This window comes from Corvus brachyrhynchos, unplaced genomic scaffold (assembly GCF_000691975.1).
Source record: "Corvus brachyrhynchos isolate BGI_N302 unplaced genomic scaffold, ASM69197v1 scaffold34, whole genome shotgun sequence".
In the NCBI taxonomy this organism is placed as follows: domain Eukaryota; kingdom Metazoa; phylum Chordata; class Aves; order Passeriformes; family Corvidae; genus Corvus; species Corvus brachyrhynchos.
Genome location: NW_008238126.1, coordinates 1,392,522 through 1,407,437, shown reverse-complemented (window position 1 = coordinate 1,407,437; position 14,916 = coordinate 1,392,522). Strand labels below are relative to the sequence as shown.

Below are 14,916 nucleotides of genomic sequence, written 5' to 3'. Positions count from 1 at the left end.
TGTTTGAAGCCAAATAAATTTAAATTCAGAAAGTCCTCTAAAGGAATATAGAGGTCTGTCTGAATTGCATCTTTGCTTGTACGTAAACTTTTGTCTTTCCTGCTTCCTGACAGATTTTATCATATCAGAAAGGCAAAGTGAATTTATGTTTTGTCTTCCTAATTATCTGTTCCCAGCTTCCTCTGAAATAGAACAGTAGGCTAGAGGGAACTTTGGTCTGAAAAATGATGAAGATTTTTGTTTTCATCGAAAGAAAAAAAGGCAGTCTGAAAGAAGTAAAGTAACCCTTTCAAGGTGCAATCCAAACCTGCAGCCACCAACCTAGCAGGGAAGTTCACCTGTTTAAAGTAGGGCAAAAACCAGTTACCTTTGGACATCTGATCTGAACACACAAAATGACAAAAAGAAGACTGGGGATGAGAAAAAAAATACATGTTTGCAGGGTTTGTTGTAGCTGTAGTGAAAACTGAAAAAAAAGATTTAGAATCTAGGCACAAGTAATATTTTTATTTCAAACCCCGTTTTTGTGAGCTTTAACACCAAAAATACAAAGCTCCTCAAGAACTGTGTGAACAAGGTTCTTCCATTTTTGCAAGGGAAAATACTGCTACTTGCGTAAGGATTTTTTTTTTTTTTAAAACAGTGGATTAAGTAAGTACAGCTCCAGAAATTATTGGTGTTTCAATCTCTTGCTGAGCTATACTCAGTAATAAGAGTAATTATCCTAATTAAGACCTAAATGAAACACAGTGGGCCCTCACCTCAAAATACTGGCAGCCATCTGCAACTGGAAGGTAACTAAAGCAGTTAGCAGGAGTCCATGCAGACACAGAGATACACTGCTATGGAATAGTAGCAATCAAAATCAGGAGAATGTACACACTTTGTACAAAATGATCTAAAATGACTGTGTTTGAAGACAAAACTCTTCATGAGATGTAATTACCTTGCCGGTGAATCATTCCTCCGTGCATAATTCTTGCCACAATGCAGTGGTTCAGCTCATTCATTTTTAAAGTGATTCCCTAGAAAAAAGGAAATGTTTATACTTTTAAAATAAAATATTAAGCACTATGAGTTTTGAGTGGTTAAGAATAATCACTTCCTGAAAGCTTGAAGGGAGGGTATAAATTTTAAGATTAAAATAAAATCTTTGCCACTCACTTCAAGATGAGCAATAAAACCAAATACTATTTCTAAGTGAAGATGCAATACTTCAACATGAGTATGTAAATATCTGGTTTGTGAAAAATGTGATTTTATACTGAAGTGCAAATCCAGTTGGGATTAAGGCCTAATTTAGCTATAACTACTACAAGGCTGCTTTTAAACAAACCCAGCCCTTGTGGCACAGGAGCAGTGTGAGTGAACACAAAGCATTTCAAGGAGGATAAATATCTACAGTGGCTGCTGAACTATTCTAGTTTATTGACAACCCTCAAAGTGAGGAAACTGACACTGAAATCATCATAATACTGGTCTTTACCAGCACAGTGTCAAGGCAAACAGTGAGTATCCCTCCATACCATGGGCTCATCTGTGTTCTTCTGGAACTGCACCAGCCGGACCCGCGTTACATTCTCCATATCCATGTCTCCGTTGGCGCTCTCCGGGGAATCCCCGTTCAGGTACGGAGAGGTGGGAGGAGGGGTGACTCTCAGCGCTTCGTCACTGTAAACTTCATGTGCCACTACATCATGGGTTTGAAGTAAGGCCTAGAGGAGATGACAGCAACAAAACATCAGATTTCCGTCACCTCCGATGTCCCTCGCTCGTTCCTTGTGTTTTTGAAGCTTTTGAGAAATTCAAGGAAATCCAAGATATTTGTGCCCCATTTTCTATTGATGAACTTTTCCCTTAAGGAGTCTAAGATAAACGTCATCAGACTGCAAATGCCCACATGTACATTGAGCCTCTAAAACCTGCATGAGTTAATGTGATTTTTACTGTAGCTACTTCAGTGAGAATGATTCTGCCTCCCTTCCCCTCATCCTCTCGACAACTGCAGGGTGTCAGAGTGAATCCATCTTCATGTGCATAGACAGAGAATCAGGAATCTATCTTTCTGTGCAAACTGTTCTATAATAATTACTCTAGTAAAATGGAAAGCTACTCAAATCACATGGTATTTCGCTCTAATGAAGACGGACTGTGGATCAATACTAACTTAAAGAATGAAATACAATTTTTTTGTTGTTTATTATCACAATTCCTTCCATACTCTCCCCTTCCCCTAGAACATGGACTCAGCACCACCACCCTGAGTTCAAAATGCGTGACAAAAATTAGAATGCAAACCAACAAACTGCTAAAATACTGCTTCACTAGGCTTTACTGTTTCTTGATGCAGAGAATGGTATAACAGCTAATTGATTAACTATGCTTAAGTACCTTTGATAAGCAGAAAAACCAACTGTAGGAACTCTAAGGTGCAGCATAGACCTGTATCCTGTACAACTGTAAAAAGCGTACACACAATATGAGAGAAAAGTTGGACAAAGCTGAAATATTAGCAAACCAGTATTCAGCAGTGCCAGGCTTTTTTTCTGGTATGACATTCCAGTGTTCTCCAGGACGCCTCCAAGAGTCCCGCGTCACATCCATTTCCCATCTGTATTCAACATTTAATATACAACTACCTCGCTTCTGTCCAAAAACTAAATCCAATTTATATGTGAACATGATGGTTCTACTCCTCTACTAATCAAGGGCAGAGACAGAATCTGCCTCTATACCCAAAAGGCTTATCATTCCTAGGTAAGGACTGATAAATCAAGTCTAGTTCCTACAATCTCTCTACAACAGTAGATGTATGAGCCACCACCGCCATGAGGTCCATCTATATTATAGTTAATATCTTGCTAAGTTTCATTTAAATGCTCATAGCTCTTAGCTTGCAAAACCCATCAGCCTTGCAAGGCTTGAGATTGACTCATCTAGAACTTGTTTTGGCAGAGAAATCTGATTCTGCAATGACTTAAGTCTTCTATTAAAATGTTTAAGCAAAACTTACACCAAAGAAAGTGCTAAAAAAACGCCTACAAGATGCACTCCTGAAGTGGAATCCAAGGCAGAAATTGGACTTTCATGACCTCTACAAAATCCTAAATTTTTTTCCCAGGGTAACACTTCTAAAGTGTACCATGTTATAAAAGGTAATTTCTTAACACTTTATGTTTCCATTCCTCAAATTAGTTTAAAACTACAGATGGGAATTCGGCATTATAACTATGGAACAGAATTCCCTAAATTAACAATGCTTTGCCCATATTCCCTCCCTTTTTTCCAGTGTTTCAAGCCCACCTACACACATACTATTTTTAGTTAAATACTAACCTGTATCTGTATTTTCTATTTTTCATCTTATTTTGTCAACCACTAAGCTTGAACTCACAACAATTCCTCTCCATTAGTCTGCACTACCGAATCAACATTTTATATTAAAGATTTGGAATATATATGCAAGTTGAACCACTTTAATAATATTTAATTAAAATTTGATTTATTTGTGTCCATTTATGTGTGGTTACTCCAGTGTAGGTTAATGGTTGGACACACTGACCTTGGAGGTGATTCTGTACCCCTGCCTGCATCTGTTATATTCTCCATGCTTTAATATTCCATTTCTTATGTAATTCAGATTCTTACATTTGTTTCATATCAAATATATGCCCTGCTTATTATTTTTAGCAATAATATTCACCTTGTAGGAGGTTAAAATATGGCACTTCCAGCATTTTAAAAGTCCATAATTATGCTAAATGACTTTTGAGTGTGTTCACAAAAACGAACACAAATTAAGAAATACCAGACATTAAAGTACAGCAAGCTCAATTTAATATTGAAAACATTTAATAAAAAGATTCCTATTGGACCTTACTTAAAGATGCCTGTTTTCATGCATTTCTGCTAATTTTGATAATTTGTTTTTTTCCTGTTTTTCCTTTGCAGAACATGATAATCCTGCTAAAAATAAGTTTAATGAGAACAGCTGCTTTCTGCTGTATTGCAGGATCACTGTCTGCAGAGATCATCATAGGAAGGCATATGAAGATGGACAAAATTTCAGTATGTCATCAAGCAAAAGTCTCCTAGCACAGCAAATGTTTCAATTGCTACAACATATGAAACTCATATAATAGAATCTTTTACACATGAAAACGGCATACTCAAAAAAATACTGAAAGTTGAGCAGTGGAATAAAAGCTCTTTGAAATGTGCACATACGTAACAAATGAGGTACTTGACAATACTTTAGGAATTCTTAAATTAATTATCTGTTGAAAGACCTTCATGCAAAATTTACATACATTTCTTCAAATTAGAAATGTTGAACATGTTGACCAAATTGATAATTTATTTCTGTAGCCAATAGGCACACAAGGACAACAGAAAACTAAAACAACAGAACACCTTGAACTTGATCTGTTACAAAAACACTTTACTAGCTTTGGTTCTGTAAAGGCCTGCACACAGTTTAACCCACTGACACTGTGATTAAGTAAACAAGACAGATTACACTCTTTTTTCCTTCTGATTAGGGATATACATTAGATAAAAAAATAGTTAATAGTAAAATAATCTGTTCTCATACAGGTGTTAATGCACACTCCTGCTTACTACGTGTTATTGATTACTGAATTAATGTGCATTAATAACCAGAGTATTGGTCTGTAACATCTGGCAAACACACAGAGTGTGGGCTGACAGTATTCTTTTATACAATTATTCCTTTTCTTAATAGTCTCTATTTTAAAGGCTTTGGCTCTGAAGGGAAGTTTGGCAGAACACAACAAATGTAAGAGTAACTTTATTTAAGTCTGCAATCCATAAAGCTACATCTGGCAGCAGGAGTGGGAATGATGGAGAGGATGGAGTTGCCCCTGTGACATCTGGAGACTCTCTGGTATCTGCAGGTATGGATCCACACCAACTTATGCTCGTTTAATTGCTGCTTTACCCTCCTTCCTAACATGAACTGTTTCTATTCTCTTGCTCATTCTGGCTCTGGCAGCATTCCTGTTATCCTAAATTCTTTTTACTAAATGGTTAGTTGGGGCTTTTTTTGGAGCAATTTTCTACTAGTTCAGCCCAGGGCAATATTAAAGTGCAGTTCCAGATGAATGGCAGAACTACAAGGGAGAGGATGAAACATGGGGAGGAAAAGGGATGATGGGACTTCACCAACCAGCAATTTAGCCTGGGATGCCACAGACTCACTTGCTGAAATTACCCCTCATCACAAATACCTGTTATGGAATTGCAGCTTATTTCTTATAAAAAATACTTTTTATAGATTTGCAGCAAAAGAATTCTGGCAAATAGTTTTAGATTTATGAGCATATCAAGAGACAGAGATACATAAAAAAGAGGATTTTCAACTCAATTTTCCTGTCACTTGATTTGATACATGAAATTTCTATATAACACAATTGCTTTTATTGATGCCTACTCTGAAAATAATTTACACTTGAAAAATGCTCTTTCTCTACAGTGCTTAATGTTTTAGCAACACTGCGGGGTAATTACAAAAAAAAGTAAATCAAATGAACCTGTCAGATTCTAAATGAAGTTGAGTATCAGAGAAAGGTTTTTTTAAAAATCTTTCTTACAATATGGCTGAGTATCATTCCCTCTTGTTACATGTTCTACTTCAAGCAACTATTCCTGTTAAATGTTGAATCAGAGCTGTTACAAAATTTAGGATAAGATAGGTACCATCTCCAGGGAATAACACCAGAGTGTTGCTGAATGGGCACAAAGAAGTCAATGTCTGCATTAGCAATTAGTGCAGTGAAATAGGAATGAATCAACAAGTAAAACAAATGGGTTGGTCAGGACCTGATGTACACACTGAACACAATGCAGGAGTTTTTTTCTTCTGGCCAGCTTCCAATTTGCCCCGTGGACAGAGTATCCATCAGCTCGATTACACTGGCTCCTGGCACACATTTCAGTTTAATTTTATCTGAAGAAAGTTGTTTTGCATGCTCTGAGACCCTTATGTGATACAAACCAAAACACTGTTTAGGGGCAATCAGGAGATGCACTTTGAAAACATAGTCCTGATCTGATTTAAAGTACTCAAATAAATGTAGCCAAGGCTACAGGGGCCATCAAAAGAACACACTGGGACATGCAGCTACCCAGATTTCATCTTATACCTGAATAGGAGGTTGGTTTCAGCTCACTCTTTCATGCAAATTAGGTTTATCCTTCAGACTTACAGTAATTCAGCTTTCAGGTGAGCAAATTCCACAAAGCCTCCTGCATATAATCCTTGTGTTAGGGAAAGTCAAATCCATTATTTTAAGCTGACAATAGTGTGCAGCAGATTTAACCAAACACGTTTATTTCTCCATTTATGAACTTTACCTACAGCATAAACAAAAGAAATCCTTCAAGTTACTGGACTTCAATAACTTGAACCAAGTTATTAAGCAGTAACATTCCTGAATTAAGGACAATTACCTCCCTCAAATCGGATTTGGGAAACAGACACAGTAGGTGTTAATATGTAACACAAACTCAGCAGACTGTACAAGATGTTGATTTATTGTAAAATAGTATTAAATAAACACTTATTTTGCAATGAGTTCACACACCTTTATCCCAAGAAGACCTTTGGAAAAAGAAAAAGAAGGATCCCAGTTCTACCTATGGACATCCAAAATGATTCATTCTTCTTTCCATGTGCAACACAGCCCCCCAAAACCACAGAGAAACTGCTCCATAATTCCATTACTCCAAACTGCTGACAGCTGAGGACCAATAGAAGCAGCAACACGAATTCTTTTGCCAGAGCAGCAGATTACAAATACTTATTAATAGGTATATTGTAGGCAGTGCCACCACTTGCAGACTTTAAGAATTTACTGAAGTTTTCTAACGTAAAGAATATATATAAAAAAAAAAAAATAGCCCAAACAAGAGAAGGATCTGCTTACCATGAAATGAGGTTGTGTTAAAATACGTTTTAGCTCCTTTGCATCATTGTTCTCTGGGTAACATGAAATTTCTTCCAATACCTGAAAAATAAGAGGAGAAATGCCCCTAAGTAACTTTCTTTTAAAGGTACTGAAGAAATGAAAACCCTCTCCTGCTCAGTCAGAATATCCCCAAATGATTATACAAACCAACATTTTTGACACAGGAAAGGGTTTAAGAGAATGTGCCCCCACCCAGCTGCCCCAAGAGAATAAAATACCTTGTTCCAATGTTCTCTGAAAGAGATTAAAGCAGAAATTTGAAGGAAACAGTTTTGGTTGTGGTTGTTGTTTTTTTTGTTTGTTAGTTTGTTTTCAGTTGACAGTATTCCTCCAACAGCTAAATATATGGTGACAGGAATGAAGTGCTAAGAGGTGACACTCATGACCTCCACCAGTTGCTGCTTTCACACATCGTCTCAATTTATTAAAACAATTGCTTTTATTAAAACAGTTGGTTTAAAAGCAGCATTAAAACACTCATAAAACTAATTGTTAAAGACACCAAGTGTAGGTGGGCCATCTGCTGCCCCACCTCCAAACTCCAGATTTTATAAAATCTGAGCCACTTTATCACTTGGGAAGGAGGAGCAAAGAAGTTTTAACTCATTTGCCTGCAACCTGATTCTTACACTTTAGTTTTCACATGCAGCTACTTGGACAATGAAAGCAGAGAATTTTGCTTCTGGAAGCATCTCCCAGGATTAACTGCCAGAAAATTTTGCAGAATAGGACTTGAGGGATCTATCAGTGTGACTTCAGTTATTACTTAAAATAATATTCTATTTTAACAGCACTCTAAACAGTGTTTTCCTGTGACATTACCCTTGACAACTGCACTGGTGATAATATATAGTATATGATAATATATCATACAACATTTTTATTTTTACTACTTGTAATAAATAAGCAAAAAAATACTATTTGCAAGGTATAAGAATTAAGAACATCTCTGTCTATCTTTGGTCCTAGTGGGCCACCTTCACTGCCATTTCCATGTCTGCTCTTTTTAGACCCATCTATGATAAACTTTTTTTTTTTAATTTAAAAAGCTGATACTTCAAAATACTTCTTTTTGTGACTAAATTTTATAAATATCAGATTTCTGCTGGAGATAACCTGAACATGAAAATATCCTGCAATTACCCAGCAGGAGTGTTCCTTTTAACACCACTATTGTTGAAGAAAAAGTTAAATTATTAAACTGAGTAATATTCATAATCTTTACACAGATAATGGAATTCTGCAAGTTTATACAACTTGTTACATAACTTGAGTAAGCAATGGTAGCAATCCAGAAATAATTCAGATAATGAGCCAGAATACACATCTTAATGAAGAAAAATAAGTTCCAGTTAAAATACAATCAAACTTTTGTAGTAAAAAAATATACTTTAAAGCCATTACCTCTTTGGCTCTCTGTACGGCATCACTTGGAGGATTCCTGATTTGTGGTGAAGATTTTGTGTTTATTTTGTCATAAAGCTGAAATAACAAGAAAACAACTACTGAAATCATATGCTAATTTATATAAATTATAATGAGTGCTTACAATAGCTTGCTTATGTTACCAGGATTAGGATGATTGTTAAACTGCAAACCCCACAGATGTTCTGTATACAAAATCTAGCAGCTTACAGTTTTGGCTTTTCATTTTTAAACATTTCCTGATTTGAACAGTGCCATAGATTCAGAGTTCATAGGATGACATGGGAAAGTTCAAGAGGTTAAGGGCTTCTGCAAACCTCCCATGCTTTTGCCACAGATTTACCCAAGCTATATGCTTCTACTCAAAAGTGATCCTATGAATCTTGGACAAATGCTGAAAATCAAACATTCTGCTATAAAATCAAGTTAACATGCACATCCTGCTTTTCTCAATAAATCAAAACATCAAACATTCTGAACATTCTGAATTTAAATAAACCTTGGAATATGGGAAAGTGCTCTTGAAGATAGAACGTTACAAAAGCCAAATACTCTGAGAACACAAAAACAAACCTTCCAAGAATGAGTACTCATTGAAAAGGGTACCCTTATTTTACTAGGATTTTCTGTTAGACAGAAGAATGTCAATGTATTTAAACATGCTACTGTAAACCTTCCACATCAATTATTTTTTTAGAAATACCCTTTTAAAAACCATTCAACTATGCAAAGCACAAAAGAAGAAAGTTCTCTCAAGTTTCAAATTAGAGATAAGACATTACAGGCTCTTTTTCATACAAACCTAACAGACTGTGCATGTTTTAAAGGAATAAATGTACCCTTAAGAATAAACAGGTACTGTAATAAGCAGTATTTTCATATAAAACCTTTTGGCTTACATTTCAAGTGATATAAAGATAATGACATGCCTGTAATTATTTTCTAATTATGTTAGACTACTTCTTTGATATCTAAGACAGAAAAAAGGCAAAAATAACATTTTTAGGGAATTAGAGACATTTTTAACACAACGAGGGTGGTGCAACAAGTTGCCCAGGGAAGTTTCAACTGAAATTCAAAATACTGGATGTAAAAAAACATTCAAAATACAAAAAGGGACTCTAAAACCTTCAGCAAATCCTAACACTGCCAAGGACGAGGTGACAAGAAAGCACCATTTAGGCTGCTAAGCAAGGAGTGCTCAGGAGCTTCCTCTGGGAACTTCACAGCTCCACTGTTTGGTTTTGAATGGCCTTGGATGTTTGAAAAAGGGAATCTTGCCAAGACACAGAACTGCCCTCTTCTCTTTCTCACATGACATGAAATACCATTCAGTCTTAGTAGATACATAAACTGCCATAAATGCAATCCAACATCACCATCACTTTCTTGTGTAACAAACATGCTGCACATTTCAAGCCCGTACACAAATAAGCACAAAACCAGCAAACAGTGTCACTTCCAAAAAACATTCCCTGCAGGACAGTTACACCACTCTCTTGGGGTTAAGAAGAGAAGTCAAGCTAAATCAGTTTCTTCCAATGCAACAACTTCATCTTGTGCTGCCAAAACTAAACTCTACCATATAAGCAGCCCTGACCACTGTTGAAAGTTTTGAGATAAAAGCTTTCTGCAAGCTTGTAGTTCAGGAAAGATTTTGTGTACACAATTATTTGTTTTACTTTTTCTTAAGTAAGTTAACAAAACCTACTCAAACTCCAGAAACTGCAAATTGCAAAGTACCAGCCTCCTATGCCTGTTAAGAAACTGCACTGAGCACTGTGTACTGAGGAAGTACAGCAGAAAATGCATGATAACCACCACGAATACTACTGAATGTCTTTTTCAAGACTATTGAAATTACAGAAAAGTTACCTTGAAAATATTTTTATTAGTTATTTCTTAGCAATAGTTGAAAAGCTAAGTCAATGAAGTTGCTGATTTCCCTCCCTTACTGTGACCCTAAACAACCAGCAGGTTACAGAAACAATTTTTTCCTCACTGTCATGGAAGAGCTATCTTCTGAGATTAGGAAGGAGGCAGAAAGAAAATTAGAGAGGAGAGTTCCTCTAAGAATGTTTAGAAAAAAAATCAAGGCAAAGTTCAGACTAAACAAGGGTGCATTAATTTTTCCACAGCGTCTTCATGCTGAAGAGGCATGGCACTTAAATTTCATCCTCCAGGACTTCTGCTTCCTGAGGCTTGCTATCAAGGCACCAAACTAATAGGAAGAAATCTGACAGCACTTAAAAGAAAAACCTTCCTATTTGCATCAAGGTTTAAAGCTGGTATGTTACCCAAGCCAAGGGATCTACTCATTGTGGAGGTAGAAGAGAGCCTCACCCAGGGAAAGATGTGGTTTTGGTAGATTCACCAGCATGAGGAGATCTCTTCATTTTCAAATGGCATACTCTAAGCCAAGTTAGTTCATGGGAGTTTTTAGTTCACAAGAGGCAAGAGGAGCAAAGCTTATACTTTGCATTAATGCACCAGAACTGGTGAAGCAGTCCCACCTCCTTTACAATCTTTGAAAAAAGACTGGTTTTGCAATACTTTTTAATATTTTTACACTTAAACACTAGCTGTAGCAGAACCAATTTAGAATTAAGGAATTTACAGCTTACATAATTAATCTATGAAATTTGAATTTACATTTGAATGTAGAGGTTTCATTCAGACACATTAAAAAGAACATCTTTTTTCCTTGGATGTAAGAATCCAACATACCTTTACATGAATGTTTTACAAAGTCGATAAGAAAACTCACTCTCAATGAAACCTTTTTGCACACATCATAGATTAAAGTGAACATTAACGACACTTGCAGCCAGGCTTTGTATGGCTCCTGTGCTACAGAACACATTACTTTGTGCAGTTAGCTACACAATTTTTATCACAGAAACCCAGCCTTTTCACAATGCTGTTGCCTTTCAGCAGCCCTGCAAATCTAAATCCTTCAGGGACCCTACCAGAGGTGGTTTCTTGTGGAGCAGAATGAACTGGCTCATTCTTCACTGCCCTCTACAGAAAGCTTTTCTATGCAATACCAACAGACTTACAGCAGGACAAAATGTGTGCCCTAATCACAGACTTTCTTTTTGCTGTGAGTCTCTATTTTCCAGCAAAAAACCTTGCCCCCTCAGCCCAGGAGACCAACCTCCAACAATTTCACCCAGCAATAAGCATAAACATAACAATAAAAAATTTACAGTAATTAAAAAGAATGTAAAATGCCACAGCATATGTAACTTTTGGCATTTCCAGACTTCTGAATACTTTGCACCTCAGTCTCACTCCTCAGCACCAGTTATTCTGCATTTCCTAGAAAGAAAATCAAAATTGAGAGCTTGCTCTAGACAAGCTTAACAATCCCAACTGATGTATTAACAAAACTCAACATAACAAACATACACTGACATTATAGCTCATAAACAGAATAGTACTGCTTGTTAAGACCACAAGTTTTGATTTAAATTTTGCATGCTAGAACACAAAAGCTATGAAGAGAATACCCACAAGTTGAGTTGCTATCAGTTGGCCAGTTTTTGCACACTCAAGACTTTTTGTCTTCTGCCTGTACCAAGGGAGCTCGCTTCTTCTCATATTTAAAGCAGACAGCCCAAAGCCTAATCCACAATCAGGCAGGCAAGACAAAATAACAAACTTCTCTTCTGACTACTTTTTCAGATGTGCAGAAATTCCTTTTTAATCATTTCCTGTGAGAGGAGTCAGAATACTGTCCCAACGCAACCCCCATTCAATGCCACACTGAAAAATGTAGATATGTCACCAGTAGCAGCAATTCAGCCTCACTGCCTGGTCTAATCCTGAATGTAATCAAAATCAGAACCCACAGTGAAATCAGTAAGTGTTCCATCTACCCAAAACCTCGATGTTTCTGTGAGGCAAATGAGAAACTTCTTAAAACAAGAGCTACTGAAATGCTAGAGCATAAAAGCCCCTGATCTTTCAACACAAATACACATTGTGGGGATCCAATTACAATTCAGATAGATACTGTTGTTGCCAACCTCAAATATTAAACCCCCACACTGAAAGATCTAAAAATAATCTTTAAGATATGTCCTTATATATTTAGCTTTCTGAACAGTTTAACCACAAGCAACACAGTACTATTAGAAGCCTGTTTTTCATCGCTTTTAGGTTTTTGTACCATCTAAAAAATTTTTGGGTGGAAGTGCTGCCCCTTGCACAGCAGCATTTACTAACAAATAGGCTTTTTGCACTGTTACCTCACACAGCTCCCTATCCTGGTACTCCACCCACCCCAGAGGTTTCATGTGCTCAGAGACTGAAAGAAATTCATGACCCACTGAACGAAATAATACTCACAAGCAGTAGTATCAAAGAATGGCCAAAATTAAAGAGCCAATTAGATAATTGCTAGATCACTTCATTCCTTCTTCTGGCAGTTCTGTTCCACATCTCCTTTTCCATGCAAAAGCTCTCAAGGAAACACATCCCTGAAGCTAATAACTACTACTGGAAAACACACTGAGTAGCAAGGTCACAGCAGAGGCCTTATCTTCAACTTTGTTTAAAGACAGTTTGCTCTTTCAAACCCTCTGTTCTTCACTGTTAAGGACTGTGCATGAAGTTCATTTTTACCATTTTAGCACCAGAGACCTAACATTTGCTCCCTAGCATAATTCTACAGAACATGTTACAGTTCCATCCTGTATCAAAGTCCAAAGCATCTTTCAGACTCTACTTTGTGCCTGCTAGAGCATTATAGGTTACAGCCCTCCACAGCTTCAGGGGTTTTTTTGTGTGATACACTCACTGTAGAAGAGGAGCATAATCAACATTTGCATTCCAGTTCCTCACCCAGTGAAATGCTGAGCAATGCAAACAAAACTAATTCAACAAAGGGGTTCAGGAAGCAGTTTATCAGCTAAAATGAAGATTCCCTGACAGAGTGCTCACAGAAGACAGTCTGAAGCAGAACATAAATACTGTCTGAACAAACAAGTGTTTGTTTCTGTCATGCCCCAGAACTGGCAGCTGCCAACACTGCAGCTTGTTACTGGAAGCACTCACACTTTAGTAACCCTGACAAGGGTTATGCAGATTTTAAATACTCAATTCCTCTGTGCATATTCACATTCAAGCAATACATGAATAATCTTTCCTCTAAAAAATGTTGCAGTAGCAATTGGACCCTGAATTTCACTTTTAGGTTTGATCATCCCTGTGACAGAACCGAAATACACAAACTCTTCAAATTTTTAGAGGAACTTTTATCTGCAAAAAGCAGGCCAACTGGATTTGGTTTTTAGAAGTCATCTATATTCTTACATATTCATATTGTGTCTTTTAGAACAGAGTTACACTTGGTGCTACCTGTATCAGAAATAAACATAAAACCAGATTTCCTTACACCTTTATCTACTACAGGTAAGAGGAAATGATGCCAGGTAAACCCAGTCAGCCCTATGGAATTTCAGCTTTACTCGAAGCTGCTTTCCTTTGTATCATTCCTCATCTGGGCTTCTTCACTTGTTTTGTTTTAAACCAAGAACTTAACTTTTTGGGGGTAAGAATAGAGGAGAGGAAACTCAAATGGGTAAAACATTTTTCTCTGTGCATTATTTCAGTTTCCACTGCATGAGACTGGCAAACAAATGTGTTCTAGAGAATGACAAACTTCACTGCACAAACCTTGAAATCCTGACACACCAGTGAAACTAAATGCCAACTGGAGAATGTTTAATACATATTAACAGGTTGTTAATGACCACATTTCTGAGGCAAACAGAAGATAGTACCTGTTTCTTAGTGGTCAGTGCTTTGCTATGGGAAAAGGAGGAGATATATGAACTGATCTACTTCATGAACTGACAGAATAAAATTCCTGACCCTTCAGTGTGTTAAACATGACAACAAACTGCCTGTCAGATGGCATCCTACTGAGTTGCCAGAACAGCATCTTAGTGAAACACAAATGATGAAGGTTTATTTTACTGAGGATGAACATAAATTAAATGACAGGTGAGAGATATGGTATCTCTTTAATTAAGGTGGAACCCTGAAATGACTGTAGGCTCCTTTGAGAAGGAAAACACATTCCCCCAACCACAGCCAAAGGGCTGTGCGTGCATTGCCTTTGTAGTAATTCAAAGTGTAAAAAGGATCCCAGAAAGAAATCCTCTTCACTGTCTTCACAGGGTCTGTTAGAGGCAACCTGTTGACATGAGAGCTGTAAGGAAAGCACACAGCCCTTCACTTGTGTCAGCAACAGGGAGAGATGCCCTGTGGCATTAGACATTGCCAGTCAGAATTTTATCATGTACCTCTTGCATGGACATATTTTGTATGCTTGGAAAAATGAGGGGAACCAGCAGGTTAAGGTAAAGAATACCGAAAAGGTGCATCTGTTGTGTATTTTTTGATCAAAACCTTGAAAAATGAAAATGTATCCAAGTTTAAATTCTCTCATTAGTTATAATGCTCTAGCAGAACTGCAGGAGTCATGAACTGT

The 14,916-nt window shown here is 37.0% G+C and overlaps 1 protein-coding gene across 17 annotated transcripts in view; it reads right to left on the bottom strand.

The window, feature by feature from the left end:
• CASK (calcium/calmodulin dependent serine protein kinase) overlaps positions 1-14,916 on the bottom strand; it is a 141,579-nt gene that overhangs the window by 29,597 nt on the left and 97,066 nt on the right. For all 17 annotated transcript variants that reach the window (XM_017733440.1, XM_008633018.2, XM_017733441.1 and 14 more), the window contains 4 exons: positions 8,394-8,471; positions 6,948-7,028; positions 1,527-1,715; positions 947-1,025 (listed from right to left, as the gene is read on the bottom strand). In XM_017733440.1, coding sequence (XP_017588929.1) covers positions 947-1,025; positions 1,527-1,715; positions 6,948-7,028; positions 8,394-8,471 — 427 coding nt within the window. The remainder of the gene's footprint in view (positions 1-946; positions 1,026-1,526; positions 1,716-6,947; positions 7,029-8,393; positions 8,472-14,916) is intronic.